Source organism: Lactuca virosa, chromosome 7 (genome assembly GCF_052849685.1).
Source record: "Lactuca virosa cultivar CGN04683 chromosome 7, Lactuca_virosa_CGN04683_v6, whole genome shotgun sequence".
Taxonomy (NCBI): Eukaryota; Viridiplantae; Streptophyta; class Magnoliopsida; order Asterales; family Asteraceae; genus Lactuca; species Lactuca virosa.
Genome location: NC_136432.1, coordinates 71,527,555 through 71,551,566, shown reverse-complemented (window position 1 = coordinate 71,551,566; position 24,012 = coordinate 71,527,555). Strand labels below are relative to the sequence as shown.

The 24,012-nt window shown below is 41.9% G+C and overlaps 1 protein-coding gene and 1 non-coding gene across 2 annotated transcripts; one reads left to right on the top strand and one right to left on the bottom strand.

Moving 5' to 3' along the window:
- Nucleotides 1-8,718: 8,718 nt before the first annotated feature.
- On the bottom strand, nucleotides 8,719-10,876 carry LOC145126764 (uncharacterized). The gene is made up of 4 exons (XM_079062067.1): nucleotides 10,341-10,876; nucleotides 9,452-10,259; nucleotides 9,114-9,264; nucleotides 8,719-8,966 (listed from the first exon to the last, which is right to left on the bottom strand). Exons 1-4 carry the CDS (start codon nucleotides 10,874-10,876, stop codon nucleotides 8,719-8,721), a joined length of 1,743 nt encoding a protein of 580 aa, XP_078918193.1.
- LOC145128002 (small nucleolar RNA R71) lies at nucleotides 10,722-10,828 on the top strand. Its single transcript, XR_013716605.1, has one exon. It is a non-coding gene; the product is annotated as a small nucleolar RNA R71 (small nucleolar RNA).
- Nucleotides 10,877-24,012: the final 13,136 nt, after the last annotated feature.

Here is a 24,012-nt window from a genome sequence, read left to right as displayed (position 1 = left end):
CGAACCTGCCTCTCGGACCGAACCTCGCAAGGACCGAACCCGAAGATCCTCTCGGACCGAACCTCGCAAGGACCGAAACCGAAGTTCGCTTTCGCTTCTGGTACCTTTCGCTCCACTTCCCTTCGGACCCAGCATCAGGAGGACCGAACCTCCGGCCCAGGACCGAGAGGTCTCGCTGGAAGCCCATTTCTTTCCGGTTTTCGACTACGACTTCATTTTAGCTTCGTTTTTCATCGTTTTAACGCGGGATTTTCACCCGAAACTTTATTTTAACATTTAGAGACCCATATCTACTAATTTCCCACGTTTTTGGGGATAAATCTTATCCAAGATTTAGTGGGTGAAGTAGAAGAGGTGGAGTGTTGACTTTCCTTTAGTTTATGACACAAGCAACCACCCACACCCACTCTATGACCAACCACTCCTCCCCACCATCCCTAGTCACTTCCTTGTACTTTTCCATCAATCATCAGCCCCTCCCACGTTCTAAGAGCTGGAACAAATCAACCTCTCTCCTCATTTTCACTCACTTGCTCTCATTTCACAAAAAAAAAAAATCAAACACAACTTTTCTCTCAAACTTTTTCTCTCTATTTCGAGACTCCAAGGCTGATCATCAAGTTTTATTCTACTCTTGGTAAGTATAATTCATCCTCCTTGTGATTATTACACTTCATTCTACTCCAATCATCGATTGCTTACACAAACTCCATCACTTTGATGTTAGATTCTCGAAAATCTTCAAGCATCATCTAAGTGTTCTTGAGTTGAACACTTCTTTTCTTCATCATCCATCTACTGAAATCACTCAAGGTGAGTTCATACCCCTATATTTTCACGTTTTCTTATGTTTTAAGGGGGGGAATACAATTTAAAACACCAAGAACACAACTAAATTCTTCTAACAGCTTTCATCAAAAAAGTTGGACTCCATTCACGGACTGTTTTGGTCAACTTAAACATTTTTGTTTTCAAAACTGTACAAGTTGCAAGTAGTTCAAGTTCTTAGCTTTAAAATGGCTACTTGCACATCTCCATAAGATTTTTCTACAATTTATGGCGATTTTTACAAAACTACCTATCATTTCAAACATCAATCCGGACCAGTCTGTGATTATGGACTTTTTCACACAAGTTGGAGGTCATTAAAAATCATAATAAAATTTATCAACAAACTAGACTCATTTCCCAAACTCTCAGAATTTACGGATTCTGATTTGGACCTTTGATGATTTTTCTACAAATTTTCTAAGAACAGTAATAGAAATTGTTAACAACAGAAAAATGCTATCAATTTCATTACACCTTGTAACATGTTGAGCAAGGTGTATATCTTTATGTGATTATATGTTATTGCATTATATGACATTTTGTCTTAGTATAAGGACATACAACAGTTAACAAATGGATTTTGCTAGATAAAGCATAGAAATAACAAATTATTATAATCAAAGTACATCCATTACATACAAACATTTAGATAAACTATGTTAAGTATAGTTTACATACATTACTACTACTACCCTTGTTTTGATAAACTATAATAGGTATGGTTTATGTTTCCATCAACACAACAAACACATTTTGGAAGGTTTTATTCCCACAGAAAAAGGTTTTACGCTCACGCACACCACACGTAAACTTGTTAACTTAAATTGTGAGACATTCTTCTCAGTACTCCTAGAGTACGGGTTAAAATTCCTGGTAGTTATAACCAGAGTCTCTTGTAGGGAGAACGTGATAGTTGTGTATAGATCTATATTGGGTTTGACACCCCACACCTTGCTGCTAGCTACAGTGGGACCTGCAGGTCTACGGGTGACAAATGTCATAACAGTTTTCGGCGCCTGAGAAACGTCGTGGCAGGTTCATTCAGTCACAGTATGGTTATAGCGACTCACATAGGGAGTTAACAACACATAAAGTTTACGGGAATTTTTATAAATCAAAAGGGGTTTTATGTCGATTTAAAATCACTTTTATTATCAATAAGTACGGATATTACTGTACACTTTCAGCCTTGGTATTTAAGACTACACATCATCCATTACGGGATTTTTCTCAACTTAAAAAGGGTTTTATGCCGATTTAAAACCACTTTTATATCTTTAAGTATGAAAAATACTTGTTCATTCTCGGTCCTGGTATTTAGGACCACATAACTTTTATAAGGAAAATATTGGATTTTTCTTGGTAACATACAACTCATTACAAAGATCGGTTTTCAACTCTTACTATCAAAAGCTTATGAACTCACCAACTTAATTGTTGACACTTTTTCAAAACTACTTGTATTCTCAGGAATTCAGTGAAACAGGAAATCAACAACGTTTTGAGGATGGGACAATAAATCGTCAAACAGTTCATTTTGTCATCCTAATGTAATTGATTTGAATCATGTAAACATATGCCTTGGTGTAACTTTTTCAATTATATTTATGATTGGTTGTATTTACTTTGAGCACTATTATACTCGTTGTTGTGATACTATACATGAAGTCCTCCACCCCCGGACGTTTCCTCCATCCTTGGTTTAGGGGTGTGACAGAGTTTTGGTTACAAGATATCCAGTTCTTGGGGCACCTCGTTAATCAGGATGGGATTTTGGTCGATCGGGCCAAAATCGAGGCGGTTATGCAGTGGGAGGTCCCGAAGTCTCCTGCGGGGATCAGGAGTTTCTTGTTAGCAGGGTATTATCGGAGATTTATTCAGGACTTCTCTAGGATTGAAGTACCCCTCACTCGTCTGATGAGGAAGGGCATGGATTTCCATTGGGTGCCTGAGCAGGATGTTGCATTAGAGACACTGAGGCAGGAGTTATGTGAGGCACCAGTGTTGACCCTCTTTGAGGGTGTTGAGGACTTTGTGGTATTTTGTGATGCATCCATCATCGGTATATGAGTGGTGCTTATGCAACATGGGAGGGTTATTGCTTATGCTTCTCAGCAGCTGAAGCCGCATGAAGTCCATTATCTGAATCATGACCTGGAGTTGGGAGCAGTGGTGTTTTCTCTCAAGATTTGGCGGCATTATTTGTATGGGGTCCGGTGTACTATTTACACGGATCACAAAAGTTTGAGATATCTCATGGATTAGTCGAATCTGAACATGAGGCAACGTAGGTGGCTTGACGTGGTCAAGGATTATGACTACGAGATTATGTATCACCACAAGAAAGCGAACGTGTTCGCTGACGCTTTGAGCCGCAAGACAGATAGTTCCTCTATTGAGAGTCTGTATATGAGGATATCGGTTGATTCTCCGCTTCTTGATCTGATTAGGGAGGCTGATGTGCACGGAAGTACCCACTAATTTTAATATTTATAACCTAACAAACTTATACTAACTATACACTTGTAGGCAGTGTACCTAGTCAGATTACAGTATAGCTTAGGTAAGTCGGGTGTCGATCACAGGGAACGGTGTTATTAATTAATCTATTTACTACTAAATTAATCTAATTATTAACAAGCTAAAAAGGGTTTTTATCTGATTTTGCAAGATCAGACTAACTTAACTCAAATTCAATAAATAATTAAAAGACACTCTTATCTAGTTCGAATCCACTTCGTCCTTATAACTAGCTAATAATTATGGATTATTAAGTTGGTTATTATTATATTAATAATTTAGGTCTAAATTTACCAATAGTTAATTAATTCATGTAAAGTTATGTATTGTCACACACAATTAAACACAGAATCAATTATGTTATGAATATGCTATGTACGATTTATCATGCAAACATAATTATGGTCATAATCTATGTTCTCTAGCATAGCAAGGTTAATTACTTCAATTACTAACTAAGATTTTGGTTGATCCTAGCTCTAGTAATTCAATGTTCACTAAATTACTAGGTTATCAAGTTCATGCAGTTAATGGTCACTAAGCTACACATAACATGAGTTTAAGCAATTAAAGCAACAACATAAGCATACTAGGTAACAATAAATCAAACACAAGCAATTCACCAACTAAATAAATCCATATAAAGTTATGCTATTCATAAGTTTGAAGCTTCATCTAGCTAGATAAGAGTAGCTAGATTCAGCTGCTCATAGTAGCAACTAACATATAAACACAACTCAAATAAGAAAACATGTTCATAAGGATCAAACAAATAACTTAATTATGAACTTTTACTATTTTGGTGTTCAAAAACCCTTTTTCCAGAGCCTTACTTCTGCTGTAGATCGTCTCCTGGAACCTCTTCCTTCTGCCAAAAGTCCTCCAAATCGTAATGGGCAAAGGTATTTATAATATCTTCAAATTTACCGTTCACGTCGTGAGAATTTAAGTCTCACGTCGTGAACTCGAGATAATCGTATTCGACAAGGATTCCTTCACCCGGATGCTTATCTTCTAACTCTTTCTACTCACATCGTGAACCATCAACTGTTCACGTCGTGAGCACGTCTTTTGGGTGTTTTTTCGTTCTTCTTTTCTTCAAGTCCCCCAAAGTTCCAAGTATTGTCACTTCTGGTCCCTTTCTTTGAAAATACTTCTATTTGGCTGCACATAACAAGTTATCCTTATAAGTACCATAATTCTGTGCAATTAACCAAAATATTTAATAAAATGTAGATCAATATTGCCTAAAACTATGTATAAATATGGCAATATCAAAATACCCCACACTTAGGCTTTGCTTGCCCTCAAGAAAATCTACTTATTTAAACTTAAACCTTCATCACTAGCATTACATAGAACAATCCAATTCCAGCTCAGCCATTATGCCAAGACCTCAACGCATGCATTTGTGTCTAAAATTTTTCCTAAGTAACCCCCATACTTTAAATACTCACAATCTTCATAAACACTCGCCCACTTCTTTCGAACAATGCTCATTTTATGCAACCCTCCGAATCCATCCCCAGAAATCCTACTTAACCTCAAAGTATTTTTGTAAAGCTACCCAAGCATACATAAACTAAAGAATTACAACTTTTTAGAAGATACCACAACTTGGAGCTCTTGAATTCTTCATTTCTTTGATGTTTGATCTTTAATTTCTTTGAATTCACTTCTTTCATGATTTTTGGCATCTTCAACTTTTGAAACTTCAGAATTTTCGATCTTTGATCCTCTTACTTTGATACTTTTGTGCTCCAAAAATTCTTCAATTTTTCACTTTTTTGGTAATTTCTCTCTCTTTTCTTATATGTATCTTACTTTTTTATATCACTCAAAAACCTACATGCTGAAGCAGGGGCGCTTTACTTCAACCTTTATTGGTTAAGACATAGCTTTCCTGGATACATTTCAAGTTTAGGCTGCTAAACATATTGCATCCCTCAAACTAAGCAGGGTTATGTTTTTGTTCCATGATTTCACTAAAATAAGGGAGGCCACAAATGTACTATAACGTGTATTGGCTCAACTAAACATTTGAGCTCTTATCGGATCATCCCATATAACACTAGCAACTACAGTTCAAATCATTATTACTAGATTCAATTATTAAAAATTTCAAAATTTACCAAATTATCTAGCAATTTACTTTTTCTACTTCTACCCCCTACCCCACACTTATGTCATACAATGCCCTCATTGTATGCTTAAAATAATATAAAAATTAAGAGAAAGGAGAAAAAGGAACAGACTCCCCTGGGATAGTGGCGTGATGGAAACTCCAAAAGTGTGGAAAAACGTGCATTTCGAATATGGACCTCTTTAAAATAAGAACTTGGACTTGAACTTGCGAAACCAGCCATCAATCAAAACTTCAATCTTCAAAAAGAATGGTGCAAGCCTCCAAATCATGTAGACAATGTGGGAAAGCATACGCCACATTGGATATTAGAGAAAACAGCCCATCGAATCGTCACAAAAGTGTCATAAGGAATGGTAATAATTCCGTGTAATGAAGAAGAACAGAACGAAATGAATATGGTGGAAATTCACAACTCACGACGTGAATAAGACAGGCTCACGACGTGAAGTCGCTGAAGCGCGCTTTCTGATTTTCCTTGAAGCCTTGTTCACGACGTGAGAAATATAGGGTCACGACGTGAATCCTGGGTAAACTAGAATGAAAACTGCCTTCTTCCTTGTAAATGCATATACTCCACTCAACATCTTAACGAATTAAGACCCTTCTAAATTCAGTGTATTTTGACGACTCTTCTAACTACAACCTCTCTCTCGACTCACCCCACACTTATTTCCAATTGTGGGTTTCGACTGTCAACTTCTAAACTTGAACGACACTCGCTTAAACGAACACGACTCTTGACTTGACCTTACTCCTTCCCCAAGACTCCTTAGCAAACTGAAAGTTAACAACCAAAGAAGAGCAAAGTAACATAATATCTTAAAGTCTTACAATCCAAACAAATTTAAAAACAAAATAAAAACAAACCAAACAAGTCTAAAATAAACAAAATAAAACTAATGGATCAATCATCTTCATCCTCCTCGTTTGCTCCACTAGTGCCCGCCCCATCTCCTCCATGTCCTCGATACTCCGTCCACCTCGGGCAAATTGGGTAATGATACCCCAAATGAGGCGGCTGCTCCACCCCAAGGTGTTGAACCACGTTCTCCATGGTACCCCCAATCCAGTTGACACTCAAAGATAACTGGTCAAAATACCCAGCCATATCATTACCAAAAGGTGCTCCTACCATGGGTGCGGGTGGATGCATTGGCTGTCCTCTCTCTCCTCTTCCTCTCACGTTCCTTCTCCTAGGTCGTGGCTATGGTTGTTGTTCTGGTTGTGTATCAGGCTGCTCATCACCCTCATTACCCTCATCATCTGAAGGTACCATTCCCCAATGCGACCCAAAGTTTCTGACAACCCGCATGGTCTCCAAATACCCCATGCCAAACTCATGCTCATCCACACAAGTCATGGAACGAGTAATATCAGGGACAAGCAAATGATATGAGCGGGCCAAACGCGTAATAAATTGCCCTCCACAAATGTGGCTCCCCGGGCGAGAACTAGCTGCAGACCCGGCCAGAAAACGTGCCAAAAAATACGGAATGTTGCAACACACTCCGGGCTGCAAGATACACCATAAGAAGAATAGATTTTTCTTTGTTACTTTATCTCCATGCCTCCTATGATTGATGGAGAATGTGATGAAACGGTAGAGTAAGCGGTGGATAGGGGACCGAATACTACTCTCGGGAGATACTCCGGAATTAAAAATCCCGGATGCAATATTATGCCAGGAAGCATATCCAGTGACACCCTCCGTGTATCCTCTAGCTGCCTCGCTCAAGAACATACCAAATTCAGGAGTCATTGCCGCTCGTCGATCATATAGTCCAACCCTCCAAGCGAATTCAACGAGGCTGCACTCCCGATACTCACCCCTAACTGAATACCAAAGCTTGCGGCCAATGTGGGTCTTGGATAGTCTCCTGGAATGTCACTATTGAGAAAAACTCAACACAAAATTCCTTATACACCCGCTCTTGGATCCGAAATAGGTTGAGCCAACCTGAGCAAGTGAACGAGTATCCATCTCCAATAAATATTTTTGTCAAAAACGGGGACAGCCTTTCCACGAGCCCGACTTCCCTCAACCGCGTCCAATTGATTGTAGGAGCAACTGCAATCTCTCGGTTGTAGAGCCACCCTAATTTGTTGTTCCATCGGGTCAAGATGTGGAGGGACATTGTTGTGGGAAAATTGTAAAACGGGTGTAAACCCGCAACTCCAAGAGGTGCCTCCCTTCTAGGACCCATTTCTACAAAAACAAGTAACAAACAGAGCCAAAAGAAACAACCCACCAGTTTAGAAATAAAAGAAACAGAAAACTGTTCAGCCCAGAATTCACGTCGTGAATTCCTAAGAATTCACGTCGTGAGTTCGTCATCGATGTCAAATTTTGTTCTGTTCCTGTACAAATCGGCCAATGCTATGCTGGGGGTTTACTCCTATGTTATTTTTGACCATAAATCATCTACATTCCAAGGCTAATTCATGAATTCTAGGGCATATTTTATACAATTCAACTAACTAACAAACCCTAAACCTAATTTCAACTATTAGAGAAGAATTAAACTTAGTACTTAAGAATCATTACCTTAGATGGAAGTATTACGTAAGCAAAAAGGAAAATAGAGGGGTTGTCGTTCAAAATCGGACGGAGGGGACCAGCTGTCGTTTTCACTTCGTGAGGAATAAACAAATGGTAGGTCAAAGTGATCCTTTATCCTTTAATCTATGGTCCCGAATAATTTACAACTCACATCGTGAATCCGTAATGATTCACGTCGTGAGTTTTGTCTGGACTTCTAAAATTGGGCCATTTAAATAGATAGTGGGCTAAGGAATATATTGGGTTATTACTGAAAGTGGGCAGGCTTAAAAATATAGTTATCCTAAAATATTCATGCCCGTATTCCATCAGAATTTAGGTCGTGAATCCGAAATGGTTCACGTCGTGAAGTACGTCTGATTTATTAATTTCTCCAAATTTAATTTTGTAAGATATTCAATAAGTTTTACCACTTGATTTTAATGAATCCTTACTTGGTAATTTATTATGTAGATAATAATTCGGATGACATGATCGACTTCCTAAGAACTAAGAATATGCTAAAAACTAAAAAGAAAAAGAAATAAAATGCAAACCAGATTCGGGTTGCCTCCCGAGAAGCGCTTCTTTTTGAGGAGTCTTGAGCTGGACTCCGTGCCTCCTACGTTGAATCATCTGAAGAGTTCACCACCAGGATCTTTTTCTCCTTGAAACACCTCTTTTAAGCTTGAACACGTCTTTTATACGCCTTTTTCGAATTTTCCTTTTTAGCTTTGACCTCGTCTCCATCAAGCTTGCGTTTGGTCCCTTTAGTCTCTATCTTGTCTTCATACTTACACTCCATAGTATCCTTTTCTTCCTTTACCACTGGACTTGTTATTTTTGATGTAACCTCCTCTTCATCACTCGTCATCTCATCATCTTCATTGCTCACCCAAGAAGCTGGATTCGTGTAGGCAATGACTTCAACTAAAAATGGAACAGATGCTCTCGGTTTTGTTCTTTTAACTTGTTGAATTGTTTTGATTTCTTCTTCCATGAGCTTCTCTAATTCTTCAAGTTCATTTTCTTTATCAATGTTGAAAACCTCTTCTCGAGCATGATTCCATTGGAAACCATCTTCTATTCCAAAAATTTCCTTCTCATCCCCAACTCTCAAGGTGAGCTTGGATTCGTGTATATCTACCAGAGCTCCAGCAATGTTAAGTAACGGGCGAACAAGAATAATTGGAACATTGGGATCTTCTTTCATATCTAAAACCACAGTCTATTGGAAAAACGAATTTCCCAATTTTCACGAGAATATCTTCCACAATGCCCCGGGGCTATGTCACTGAATGGTTCGCCATATGAATAGTCATCTTTGTAGCCTTCAACTTCTGAATATTTAATTTTTGATAAAACGAATAAGGCATCAAAATTATGCTAGCCCCAGAATCGGCTAAAGCATAAACCTTCATATTATTCCCAAACTCACATGGGAGAGTTAGTCGTCCAGGATCCCCCATCTTCTTAGGTACTTCTCCCAACACAGATTTTGAGCTTTGCTCACTTAGAATCACCTTAGAATTCTCCTTTAATTGATGACGAGTGTCTAACAAGTCTTGTAAGAACTTAGCATATTTTGGAACTTTTGCAAGTGAACCAATAAAAGGAGTATTGATAGGAATACCCTTCAATTGCTTGATAAACTCCAGATGTTCTCTCTCCAGCGGACTGAGATTTGCTCTAGACGGGAATGGCAAAGGTGGTTTATAAGCTGGAACAGATACGAATTTCTTTTGTTCAGACTGAGCCCACGTCGTGAGCATGGCGGGCTCACGACGTGAACTGGGTATTCCAGCAGATTCTTTAATTTCGAGCTTCGGCTTCTTTGGCTTTGGATCGGGCTGTTGTGGTTCCACTTCTAAGGCTTCTCGGAACTCAGAAATCGTCACTTCTTCAATATCTATGGCCATTACGTGAGATTGGATTTTGTTTTCAGGATTTTTCGGGAACATCTTCTCATTAACCAAAGTGGTAAGTTGACCAAGTTGTACTTCAAGGTTATTGATGGAGGCTTGCTGATTCTTTATTAATGCTTGCTGATCTATCATCATTTCGTGATGATTCTTCAATATAGTTCTTTGTTCTTCCATTGCAATTTCAGTAGCATCGTGTCTTTTTGCTGAAGCTTCCATGAATTTCATCAACATGGTCTCTAATTCTGATTTCTTCTCAACTGGTGGTTGCTCTCTTTGGTACAAGCCTCGGCCAGTTTGCCTAAATTTCTCTTCTTTTTGCTTCTTGTATTCTTCGTAAGGCAGCCACTCTTTCTTTGGTTTTCTCCAATCTTCATCATACTTGTCCCCACTCGAATAGCAAACTTGAGCTTTCTTGTTTCCATATTCATCCATATTGGAATCCTTTGTCAAGTGTGGGCCACTACATCTCTCGCAACCAACTCGAATTGCATGAACTGATTGGTCCATTTGGGTCAATCTCCTATCCATAGTGTTAAGCATTGCCATCACAGCAACCATCTCTTCAGTTTGTGCACCTCCACTTCCTTTCATGCCTTCATTCCTTGGATTGTGGTATTCACGAGAATGTTTTGCAAATTCTTCAACTAATTCCTTGACTTCGCCTGGATTTTTCTTTGTAAGTGGTCCTTGAGAATCAAGGAGTTGTCTTGTCATCACATTGACCCCGTCATAGAATATGGACACTTCTTGTTGAATGTTAAGGTCATGTTGAGGACAATTCCTTAACAACCCCTTGTAACGCTCCCAAGCTTCGTAAAGTGACTCCCCCGGGTTTTGCTCAAAATTGGCTATTGCCTTCTTCAGTTTAGCAATCTTGGATGGTGGACAGAATTGGTCTAGAAACTGCTCACGCATTTGAGCCCAAGTAGTTATTGTACCAGGTGGAAGTGCTTTTAACTAATCCTTTGCAGCTCCTTTAAAGGTAACGGGAAGCATCCTTAGCAAGATGGTATCTCTGTTAACATTCGGGACATTGAAGTAATCAACAATGTCGTTCACTTCATCTAAGTGCTTGAACGCATCCTCATGATCTCTCCCATAGAATGGGATATCCTTTAGTGCAGAAAGGATATGTCCTTTCAGCTCGAATGTGGTAGTGGCAGGAATGGCAGGTTGTACTAAGCCTGGACCGACATCTTCTCGAATTCTTTTTCTATAAGCTCCCATAGACATTTCTTCAATATTCGCCATCTCTTTCTTCGGCTCGTTCTCGGGTTCACTCGTATAAAGTCCAAATTCTGTGTCGAATTCGTATTCTGATTCGTGTGGAATAGGAATTGGACCAAGTTCTTCAACTTTGCCCTTATCCTTTGAGGCTGAACTCGATTCCACCGTCTTAGTCTTCTTCCCCGACTTCCTTGAAAATGCTGTTTTAGTTCTTGCAAGGGTGTCTTCTTTGGCGTTTGATCTTCCTTCGCGTTCTTGTTCTTATTTTTGTGAAGGGCTGACTCCGGATCTTCAAGTGGTGGCACCAAAGATGTGTTAGAGCCTCTGGTCATGAACTCCTGCAAACTAAACAAAATAAAAACGTAAAACTGAACTAAAATAGAAAAATAAACTAAAAACTAAAGAAAACTAAAAATCACAGTTCTCACGTCGTGAGACTATATCCTCATGTCGTGAGTCCTGTAACAGAGGGAAAAAAATCAAACATTGCTGGAAAATTAACTTTTTGCAGGTTTTATCCCACAAAAAGGATCGGTTAACCTAAAGCAAATAAATAAATAACAAACTAAGCCGTTCCCCGGCAACGACGCCAAAAACTTGATGTGCACGGAAGTACCCACTAATTTTAATATTTATAACCTAACAAACTTAGACTAACTATGCACTTGTAGGCAGTGTACCTAGTCAGATTACAATATAGCTTAGGTAAGTATGTCGATCACAGGGAACAGTGTTATTAATTAATCTATTTACTACTAAATTAATCTAATTATTAACAAGCTAAAAAGGGTTTTTATCTGATTTTGCAAGATCAGACTAACTTAACTCAAATTCAATAAATAATTAAAAGACATTCTTATCTAGTTCGAATCCACTTCGTCCTTATAACTAGCTAATAATTATGGATTATTAAGTTGGTTATTATTATATTAGTAATTTAGGTCTAAATTTACCAATAGTTAATTAATTCATGTAAAGCTATGTATGGTCACACACAATTAAACACATAATCAATTATGTTATGAATATGCTATGTACGATTTATCATGCAAACATAATTATGGTCATAATCTATGTTCTCTAGCACAGCAAGGTTAATCACTTCAATTACTAACTAAGATTTTGGTTGATCCTAGCTCTAGTAATTAAACGTTCACTAAATTACTAGGTTATCAAGTTCATGCAGTTAATGGTCACTAAGCTACACATAACATGAGTTTAAGCAATTAAAGCAACAACATAAGCATGCTAGGTAACAATAAACCAAACACAAGCAATTCACCAACTAAATAAATCCATATAAAGTTATGCTATTCATAAGTTTGAAGCTTCATCTAGCTAGATAAGAGTAGCTAGATTCAGCTGCTCATAGTAGCAACTAACATATAAACACAACTCAAATAAGAAAACATGTTCATAAGGATCAAACAAATAACTTAATTATGAACTTTTACTCTTTTGGTGTTGAAAACCCTTTTTCCAGAGCCTTACTTCTGCTGTAGATCGTCTCCTGGAACCTCTTCCTTCAGCCAAAAGTCCTCCAAATCGTAATGGGCAAAGGTATTTATAATATCTTCAAATTTACCGTTCACGTCGTGAGAATTTAAGTCTCACGTCGTGAACTCGAGATAATCGTATTCGGCAAGGATTCCTTCACCCGGATGCTTATCTTCTAACTCTTTCTACTCACGTCGTGAACCATCAACTGTTCACGTCGTGAGCACGTCTTTTGGGTGTTTTTTCGTTCTTCTTTTCTTCAAGTCCCCCAAAGTTCCAAGTATTGTCACTTCTGGTCCCTTTCTTTGAAAATACTTCTATTTGGCTGCACATAACAATTTATCCTTATAAGTACCATAATTCTATGCAATTAACCAAAATATTTAATAAAATGTAGATCAATATTGCCTAAAACTATGTATAAATATGGCAATATCAGAGGCTCGGGCCGTGGGAGCCAAGAAGGAGAATTGGAAGCAGGAGAGACTCAGGGGTGAGGTTGATAGATTCGTCACTGACAATCATGGATTATTGACCTGATATGGACGAGTCTGGGTGCCAGATTTTGGTGGGGTCAGGCAGAATGTGTTGGAGGAGGCGCACAAGTCCAGGTTTTCAATTTACCATGGGGCCACCAAAACGTATCGGGATTTGAGGCTCAATTATTGGTGGTCGTGCATGAAGAGAGAGATAGCATGGTATGTTGAGAGGTGCTTCACATGTCGGATGGTCAACGTCGAGCACCAGAGGCCGCATGGAAATCTGCAGCCATTGGAGGTTCCCATGTGGAAATATGAACATATCACTACGAATTTCTGTATCAAGTTTCCTCGGACGGCTAAGGGTTTCGACGCGATATGGGTTATTGTGGACCATCTCACCAAGCATGCCCACTTTGGAGCCATTCGAGAGAGTTCTTCGGCCGATAAATTAGCCAATTTGTATGTATTCAAGATTGTTGCTCAACATAGTATTTCAGTTTCCATTGTATCGGATCAAGATGTTCGGTTCACATCTCGTTTTTGGCAGAAGTTCCATGAGGAACTGGGTACGAGGTTGCATCTTAGCATAGTTTATCATCCACAGATTGACGGTTAGAGTGAGCGGACCATTCAAACACTTAGGACATGTTGAGAGCCTGTGTCATAGACTTCGGTGGGAGTTGCGACTCCTACATTCCCTTAGCTGAGTTTTCTTACAAACGCAACTATCACTACAGTATCGGTGCACCGCCTTCCGAGCTTCTTTATGGGAGGAAGTATCGTACCCCTGTATGTTGGGGAGATATTGGTCACATGGTATTAGGAAGTACTGAGGTAGTCCTTAAGACGTCAAAGATCATCCAAAATTTTAGGCAAAGATTGTAGACAACTCAGAGTCGGCAGAAGAGTTATGCCGCCAAGCGCCGATCTGAGTTGGACTTTCAGGTCGGTGACATGGTTTTGCTTAAGGTATCACCCTGGAAGGGTGTACTTGTAATATCCCAAAACTTAAGAGGTAAAAATTTCATTTTTAATTCAAATGAAACACCAATTATCTTTCCTCAAAAACATTCAAAATATTTCATAATAAAATATTTATAAGAGTACCATCCCAAAATCATTTTATTGCGGAAATGTGGGTGGATGCACTGCGATCAAGTCGGGCCCTTCCCTCTCGAACTGGAAATGCCTAAAACAAAAACTGAAAATTAGAAGCATAAAGCTTAGTGAGCTTCCCTAAAGTACCACATACATATACGGATAAAACAGCATGTGTCGGGTCCATATCAACCCTCGGGTCTGTATCAACCCCAAGTCCATAATGACTCTATATAACAGTTTGTAGCTGTGTCTGGTCCGTCTTAACCCCTAAGTCCGTAATGACTCTGAGCCCAAATAGCTCAATACATAAATCATACAAGCATATAAGCATGAATCATGAAGATAACAAGCATGTGTAAGCATATCAAAAAACTTCACAAAGTCAAACATATTGGTGCCTTCGACCTACGAGTACAATGAAGAAACTCACCTCAGTCTGCTGATAAATAAGTAAACGCTCGAGTGCAGAACTGGAAGATCCCCAAACTAACACAAGCAAATAACCCTAATCAAAACTAGGTTATAAAAAATAACCAACCCAAACTCCTAGGATGAAATTCCATTTTACCCTTCCCATAATGGGCCTATCCAAACTTAGCCCAATAGCAAAATAATGACCACCAAGGCCCAACTCATGCAACTTAAGGTCCACTAATAAAATTCTGAGGCCCACTAATGTTCAACAGTCCAAGGGTCAAAACCTAACTAAGGCCTAAAAGTCCAAAGCCCAGCAAAGTGTACGCTCGGCGTACGCACTGTACGCATGACATACACGATCATTCTCCAGTACGCGCTGCGTACTCTGTGGTATGCTCAGTGTACTGTGTTGCTGCCACTTTAAGTCAATAAGTGCTTAATCCGTTCAACCATTAAGTCCAACTTTCATATCTCTTCTATTTTAGGGTTCTGACACATAAAGTTGGCAACTTTAACCCTTTGCATGTCTTAATGGAACCCAACATCCATTTTTATCCATCAAAGCTCATATTGAGGACTCAAATTCATGCATGGACTAACATCAACCATCAATATGACATTTTTATGCATCTACAACAATAAAGGGACTAAGATCTAACATATCTAACTCCTTGAGTTACCCAAACACACAAAGAGAACCCATGGGACAAAATAAAGCTCATAAACAAGCCCTAAACTCTAACTATCAAATGAATCATCAAGGTAAGGAATTTATACCTTCTATAGCTCCCAAAATTGATGAGGACTCTGGATCTAGAAGCTCAACCTCAACAAATGCTTGGTATCCAAGTTCCTTCTTCTTGAATATACACTAAAATTCCACAAAAACCACTTCAATGCTCAAGAATCCACCAAGGATGGTCTAGGGTTTAATGGGACGAAATGAATAGTGGGGGTTGATGAGAGTAAATGTCCAAAGGCCATAATGATGCTTAAATAGGGCTTATGCCTAAAAATTTGAGTTTCAAGCTGGCTGGAGTACGCCCTACGTACTCCTGAGTACGCCCTGCGTACTCCTAAGTACGCACGACGTACTCCTAAGTATGCCCGGCATACTCGAATGTTACCCACGATCAACTTCACCACTACGCACTGCATACTAGTCTACGTCCCAAAACACCCCTAACTTCCATCAGCCATAACTCCCTCGTTCTAAGTCCAATTTCAACGTTCTTTATATCCACGGAAAGGTAATAAGACGCTCTATAATTCTATCAACTCTCATTTGTCTTAAAACTTTCTGAACTTAAACCCAAAATTCATAAAAGGCCCAAACCACCACTTTTCGGTTATACCCTTGGGCTCCAAGTCACAGTTTGAACTCCCGGTTCAACTAACCTACATTACCAACACCCAAATAGATCCAAATCTCTCTTTCCCAAAGGACCTAAGCCTTATGATAACCGATCTTCGAGTCACAGCCCCGAATTATGAAACGATTTGATACATGGTGTTACAACTCTCCCACACTTAAATTAGATGTCATCCTCGAAGTTGCTCCTTACTATCACCCAACCACACTAGATACTTGAACAACCCATCACAACCCTGATACGGACTGAGAGAACAGCTCACACATACAACAGCATGCCAACTCTTAACTGGACCAGGCATTAGCAGGGCCCTGACTTCCTTGGGACGAACGGATCTTTACAATACTAGAGTTAACCCCTATGGAATAATTATTACCAATCTTCCTGAAATCTGAAATTCTAAGACCCGGTCTCACTCCCTAACAGACCACCCACTCTGAATTACTGACAGATCAACTCCACTTCGTATTCCAAACTAAACATAACACTTCCAGTCCTTGATTATCTTGTTGTTCCATTGGGAACAAAATCATTGACCATTCAGTGTTGCTGAAAACTTTTTACTTGACAGAAGGCTTAGATAATCCTTTGACTAAAAGACATATCCCTGCAACGGTTAAATTCAGACGAGAGTTGCGCAGTAGCGTCAAATCAATTACTCTGAGATTATTTAACCCATGCAAGAAGTGACTTAAAGTATTCACTGAATAACAAGCGGCTCCAGACACAAGTCCCCAGATCACTAATACCACCTCGGGCTCATCTTGTTGCCCCCAGTTACCCTCCAGATGCAGTCGAGACCTCCATGGTCTCAAACTTATCTACCAATTGACCGATATACCAGATTTCCAACTGTTTTCTAAGACTAACAACTTCACACAACCGCACCACATGACTTTTAAATGAGGATCTTATCTGAAAAGAGTTTTCCTATCTCACTTACCATCATCGCTCTATCAGCCTACCCGATCCAACTGCACCTAATAAACCATCAAACCTGACACAACTAATTTCACTTTCTACACATGAATGCTACATGCCTAGCTATAATTTCCGATTCCCTTGGGAAGGCAGGAGTATGCTCGGGGTTGTGGCCATGTTGCTCAAATTGTAGGGCATACCAGAGATGGCATGGAGGGATTTCGAGGACGAAATCTAATTTAAGTAGGGGAGAGTTGTAACGCCTTGTCTCGAATTGTTCCCATGTTGGGGATGGTGATTAGGGATTGGGTATTAGCAGGCTTCGGATGCTTGAGGAATTGAGTTTTGGACCCAGTTGGATTCGGAAAATATAATTCGGATGTTTCGGGTATTCGGTTTGTGTTTTGGAATCAAAGGGAATTTCGGTAATTTGTCAGTTTAGGCTTTGATGGAAAGTGGAGGTTCGTTCGAGATATCTTATGGCAAGTATGATTTGATAATAGTGTAAAGCTTCTCGATAGCTTTTCATGGATATAAGGATGGTCGAAATCGGAGTCGTATCGAGAAAGTTATGGTCTTTGGATGATTTAGGGTTTGGGGAAAACCCTAGTACATGGGGCGTACCAAGGTGGTACGCAGGGCATACCAAGGCAAGAGAGGTTACACGAGGCGTGGCTAGAGGGACGCGTAGCGTAAGTGCGAAGTAGGTCGGGTGCGAGACCTCGTACGCTGGGCGTATGAGGGTCAGGATGAAAACCCTAATTTTTAGGGTTGTACCCTATATCAACAGGGTCTAATGCACCAATGTCGGCCCTTTGCGGATTTGTATCCGGGTTATTGCATGATATGCTTATTGATTTACATCCTGGTAGTTAGGATGGTGATATGCTTAGTGACCTGGTTAGGTCGGTATCCTGGTATACAGGATGATGCTAAGTTAGTGACCGGTTAGGTATGTATCCTGGTTATAGAATGTTGCTATGATTAGTGATCTGTTAGATCAGTTTGACTGTTATATATGCTAGTGTATGATATTTATGTGCACATGATTGTTTGATTGGGGGTTGGGTTGAGGCGGTCTTGCTTTGTGTTGAAGGCCAACATACCTAGGGCGGTTCGGATAGACTGAAGGCCCTGCGAGGCGATCCAATCAGGTCGAAGGCCTGTCGAGCGTTCCGGATAGGCTGTAGGCTCTACGAGGTATTTTGGGGGTAACTCACTAAGCCTTTGAGCTTACATTTATCGATTATTGTTTCAGGTACTTATGATGATCGCTGGAAGGCGAAGGCGTGATCGTGCACCTCATTATATTTTTATGATTTGATTCTGGGATACTCTGACACTAAACCATTTTGAAAACAAGTTTTGTAATAACTATTGGTTTTGAAATATTTTAAAAAGTTTAAATTTGGCATGATTTTTATGGTTGTTACAAGTTGGTATCAGAACCTTGGTTTGAGTGAATTGGAGGTAACAACCGCGTGTCTCCAGTCTCAAACTGAGGACAAGATTTTAAAACGATTTTCTTAAAATGTTTTCAAAATAATAAAGTAGGATGCAAGTGTACGATCAGCCGGACCTCGCGGATAGACCCCGAAATACATTACTGATTATTTGGTTTATGTGATACGTTAGAACAACATGCTAGTACTAGGCTAGGGATCTTCAGGAATTGCATGATAGAATTGCCTGATTATATGATGCCTGATAGCCTAGGGTTTTTCTATATATGAAATTGACATTATTACTGTAGTTGCTTGGTGTATGCATCACGGCCATACATAATTATGATCTTATAGCCTGAGAATGTTTGGTTTGGCCTTATTTCCTGTTCTTGTTTAATGAAGGGCTTAGGGTACGATCAGGTATTCAAAAGTCTATAAGGTCCAGCGTTATGTATGGTTAGCATACACGAGTGCTGCAAGGTTGGTGGAAGTTTCATGGGTGGGTTGTGTGAGGCCGGTAGGCCAGTTATGAGATATCTAGCATCCCTCTAGGAGTGAGGATTGAGCGCTCACCATGTTTATGTATATTGTTAGGGCGTTGTGATGATACTTGAGACAAATATGGGTAGGTGTGGAAGGTAGTATGGGCCCGTACTACTGAAAGAACAGGACCCATACGCGTAGCAAGGAAGTCACAACCCTTAGGGTTTAGTTAGGAGTTGGTTCCCAGTTATTTATACGTAATATCTGATATTTTCCTAGTGTATTTTCAGTATGGTGGTTACGAGACGCTTTGTGACTACATTAGGATCAGGAGATGGTGGTCAGGAGGGACCGGCAGGGCCCGAGGTTGTTGGTCAGATGAGGGCGGATGAGCTGGACGCCAGGATTCGAGAGATCTTGCATGATGAGGTTGCTACTCTATTTCGGGCACAACTGTCGGAGATGTTTGGGTCTATTAAGACCACCATGGTTGAGTATTTCGACGAGTGCTATGTAGCCCTTGCTGAGACAGCTGCCGCAACAGCTACATCAACTATAACAGCGACAGGAGGAGGAGTCGGTCGGGCTTTTCAGTATAGGGACTTCGATAACACGAAGCGCCCTACTTTTGATGGGACTCAGGACCACATCAAAGCCATGAGGTGGATTTCTGACGTGGATGGGTGTTTCTTCACATGTTCATGTCCTACTGACCAGAAGGTCAGATGTGCCCTGAACCTGCTGAGGTCTGGGGCAAAGGACTGGTGGAGGTTGATGATTGGATCTTACACTGATGATGAGAGAGTTGCGGTTACTTGGGAGTAGTTCAGGGATATGTTCCGCGCTCGCTACATTCCGCGAGTCGAGCGGGAACTGTTAGCTCAGGAGTTCTTGGAGCTGAGACAGGATGGTAAGACGGTGACTGAGATCACCCGTATGTTCACGGAGAGGGAGATGTTCTGCCCGGAGTTTGCTTTTGAGCAGGCTCAGATGACACGTTATCTGAGCATGCTCAATACTGACATCCGTTAGTTAGTAGCGACCCAGCGTTGTGACACGCTTCTGGAGTTACAGGAGGCCGCTAGGCGGCGCGAGTTAGAGATTAAGTTGCAGTTGAGGGAGCAGCGGCAGGCCCCGATACAGTTACAGTCGACGCCAAAGCGGTCTAAGACCGCTGATTCCAGGTCAGGGGGACAGCAGGGCCGCACTTGTGGCAAGTGCGAGAAGGGTCACTCGGGGGTTTAGAGATTAAGCAGCACATGCCGCAAATGCCGCAGGGAGGGGCATTTTGCGAAGGATTGTCACCAGACAGCCCAGGTTCAGGATATGAGGATCTGTTACCACTGCCATCAGGTTGGTCACGTGAAGACCAACTGTCCACAGCTCGCTGGCAGGCCGGTTCAGGCTCCATCGCTGGCTACACTGAGGATTACTGATGGGAGTCAGGGTCGAGCAGCGCCCCCGAGGGCTGAGGGACGTGCCTTCCAGCTTACAGCAGAGGAGGCCAAAGCAGCACCAGAAGTGGTTGATGGTATGTTTCTACCCCTTATCTTACTGATTATATATGTTTTATGCTTATATGTTTGTGCCTGTGATTAGATACGTTTTAGTGAACTCCTTACCTGCTTTGGTATTATTTTACTTGTGGGCGAGTTGGTCGTTTGTTTCTCAGTTATTCAGTAGGGAGTTCGAGTTGCCAGTAGGAGAGCTAGAGTGTCCGTTGTGAGTCTCTATCGCCAACAAAAACGGTGTTTCCGCTTCTTCAGTCTATCGGGGTTGCGTGTTGGAGATCTTTGGGGTATCTTTTTCAATAGACTTGATTCCGATTCCCATAGGGGATGTGAGTGTGATCGTGGTTATGGACTGGCTTAGTCGCTTTGCTGCCATGATTGGCTGCGAGGGTCAGCGAGTGGTAGTTCGAACCCCAAGTGGGGGAGAACTGATTGTCTATGGCGAGGGCACCAGATTGGGATCAGGGTTTTTTTCAGTTGCTAGGGCTCGACAGTACATTCAGCACGGGTGTGCGGGTAATCTAGCGTATTTTGTGGATACGCGGGTCAGGGATCAGGTTTCAGTATCCGAGGTTCCAGTGCTCAGGGAGTTTGCCGATGTGTTCCCGGAGGAGTTACCCGGCGTGCCTCCGGAGAGGCAGGTCGAGTTAAGGATCGACCTAGTGCCAGGTGCGGCCCCTATCGCCAAGGCGTCGTACCGGTTGGCACCACCAGAGATGCAGGAGCTGTCGTCATAGCTGCAGGAACTGCTGAGCAAGCAGTTCATTCGTCCGAACAGCTCGCCGTGGGGAGCGCCAATTCTCTTCGCCGGGAAGAAGGACGGTGAAAAACTGTTATCCACTCCCAAGGATAGATGACCTTTTCGATCAGTTACAGTGAGTATCTTGGTTCTCCAAGATATATCTGAGGTTCGGGTACCATCAGGTCAGGGTTAGAGAGGAGGACGTGGAGAAGACCGCGTTCTGGACTCATCATGGTCATTACGAGTTCGTGGTGATGCCGCTTGGGCTCACTAACACGCCGTCAGTATTTATGGATCTGAAGAATCGGGTCTGCTGATCGATGCTCGATCGCTTGGTCATCGTATTCATAGACGATATCTTGGTGTACTCCAAGACCTGAGAGCAGCATGAGGAGCATCTACGGGAGCTATTGGGAGTTTTGAGACGAGAACGACTTTATGACAAGTTCTCGAAGTGCGAATTTTGGTTACGAGAGGTTCAGTTCCTTGGACACCTCATTAACCAGGAGGGGATTTTGGTCGATCCGGCCAAAATCAAGGCGGTTATGCAGTGGGAGGTTCCGAAATCTCCCTCGGATATCAGGAGCTTCTTGGGATTGGCAGGGTACTACCGGAGATTCATACATGATTTCTCCAAGATTTAAGTACCCCTCACTCATTTGACGAGGAAGGGGTGGATTTCTTGTGGGGCCCTAAGCAACAGAGGGCATTTGAGACCCGCAGGCAGCGGCTATGCGAGGCTCCAGTCTTGACTCTCCCGGAAGGAGTTGAGGATTTTTGGGTATTCTGTGATGCATCCATCACAGGACTAGGAGTGGTCCTCATGTAGAGAGGACGAGTGATAGCCTACGCATCACGGCAGTCGAAGCCGCATGAGACGAGATACCCTACTCAAGATCTGGAGTTGGGAGCGATGGTGTTCGCTCTCAATATTTGGAGACATTATCTTTATGGGGTCCGCTGTAACATTTACACGGACCACAAGAGTTTGAGACACATCATGGATCAGCCAAACCTGAACATGAGACAACGTAGGTGGCTGGATATACTTAAGGACTACGACTGTGAGATCCTTTACCACCCAGGTAAAGCGAACGTGGTTGCGGACGCTCTGAGCCGCAATTCAGCTGGATCTTATACACCAGTGACATGTATGAGGATATCCGTAGATTCTCCACTCGTGAGCTTGATCAGGGAAGCTCGGGCAGAGGGTATGCTTCATGAGAAATGGAAGCTTGAGAGGATTAGGGGTAAGAACACCCGGTTTGTGTAGCATAGTCGGGGATTGTTGACCCGCTGCGGTCGGGTCTGGGTTCCGATGCCTGGTGGGGTCAGACAAATTGTTCTGGAGGAGGCTCATAAGTCTTGCTTCTCTATTCACCCAGGGTCCACCAAGATCTACCAGGATTTGCGATTGAGTTATTGGTGGGTGTGCATGAAGCGAGAAATCGCTTGGTACGTGGAGAGGTGCTTGACCTGCAGGATGGTCAAGGCCGAGCACCAGAGGACACACGGCCAGCTATAGCCCCTGGAGATCCCCATGTGGAAGTGGGAACAGATCACGATGGACTTTATCACCAAGCTGTCGAGGACGACGAAGGGCTTCGATGCTATTTGGGTCATCGTGGATCGATTGACCAAGAGTGCCCACTTTTTAGCGATACGGGAGAGTTCATCGGCCGAGAAGCTGGCCGACTTGTATATCTGTGAGATCGTCACCTGCCATGGGGTGCCGGTCTCTATTGTCTCAGACCACGATGTGTGGTTCACCTCCCGTTTCTGGCAAAAGTTCCACGAGGCACTAGGCACGCGATTGCACTTCAGTACAGCCTATCATCCACAGACAGACGGCCAGAGTGAGCGGATCATACAGACTCTTGAGGATATGCTAAGAGCCTATGTTATTGACTTCGGTAGGAGCTGGGACTCCTACCTACTCCTTGCAGAGTTCTCGTACAACAACAGCTTCCATTCTAGTGTTGGTGCCCTCCATATGAGCTGTTGTATGGACGGAGATGTCGTACCCCAGTCTGTTGGGGTGAGATCGGTCACAGGGTGATGGAACGGACAGAGGTAGTTCTACAGACTACCAAGAAGATTCAGCAGATCGGACAGCGGTTACAGACCGCTCAGAGTCGGTAGAAGAGTTACGCCGACAGACACTGATCTGAGCTGGAGTTCCAGGTGGGAGACATGGTATTACTGAAGGTCTCACCCTGGAAGGGTGTGATCCGCTTCAGGAAAAGGGGGAAGTTGGGTCCCCGATTCATCGGGCCATTCAGGATCATTGTCAGGGTTGGCAAAGTGGTATATAGACTGGACCTCCCGTAGGAGCTCAGTCAGATTCACAGCACTTTTCACATTTAGCAATTGCGAAAGTGCATACTGGATGAGGAGGCAGTAGTGTCGTTAGATGATATCCAGGTCGATGAGTGCCTGAATTACGTGCAGAGGCGATTGGCCGTTCTTGAGAGGAAGGTGAAGGTTCTATAAAACAAGGAAGTACAATTGGTAAAGGTACGGTGGCAGCACCGGAGGGGATCCTAGTGGACTTGGGAGCCGGAGGCAGAGATGCGGGAGCATTACCCTGAGTTATTTACCGCAACAGACTTCGAGGACGAAGTCTAGTTCAAGTGGGGAAGAGATGTAACCTCCGAATTCTGAGGTATTAAAAATATTAATTTCAATTTCAATTTGAAGAGGCTCACGACGTGAGCCATAGTGGTCACGTCGTGAGTAAGACCCTTTGACTATTTGACCCATGTTCTCGGACCTCACGACGTGAGACATAAGATCTCATGACGTGAGTCATGCCTGATGGTCCTAAACCCTAAAAATCGGGTATAAAACGG

What these genes read in the sequence shown, in the direction of transcription:
- LOC145126764 (XM_079062067.1), bottom strand. Translation starts at nt 10,876, where the DNA reads ATGCGTGAGCAGTTTCTAGACCAATTCTGTCCACCATCCAAGATTGCT. An exon ending in AGTTTGGGAATAATATGAAG is followed by an intron (nt 9,265 to 9,451) that starts GTTTATGCTTTA and finishes TTTTTCCAATAG; the next exon opens with ACTGTGGTTTTAGATATGAA. An exon ending in AATTTTTGGAATAGAAGATG is followed by an intron (nt 8,967 to 9,113) that starts GTTTCCAATGGA and finishes TTCCATTTTTAG; the next exon opens with TTGAAGTCATTGCCTACACG.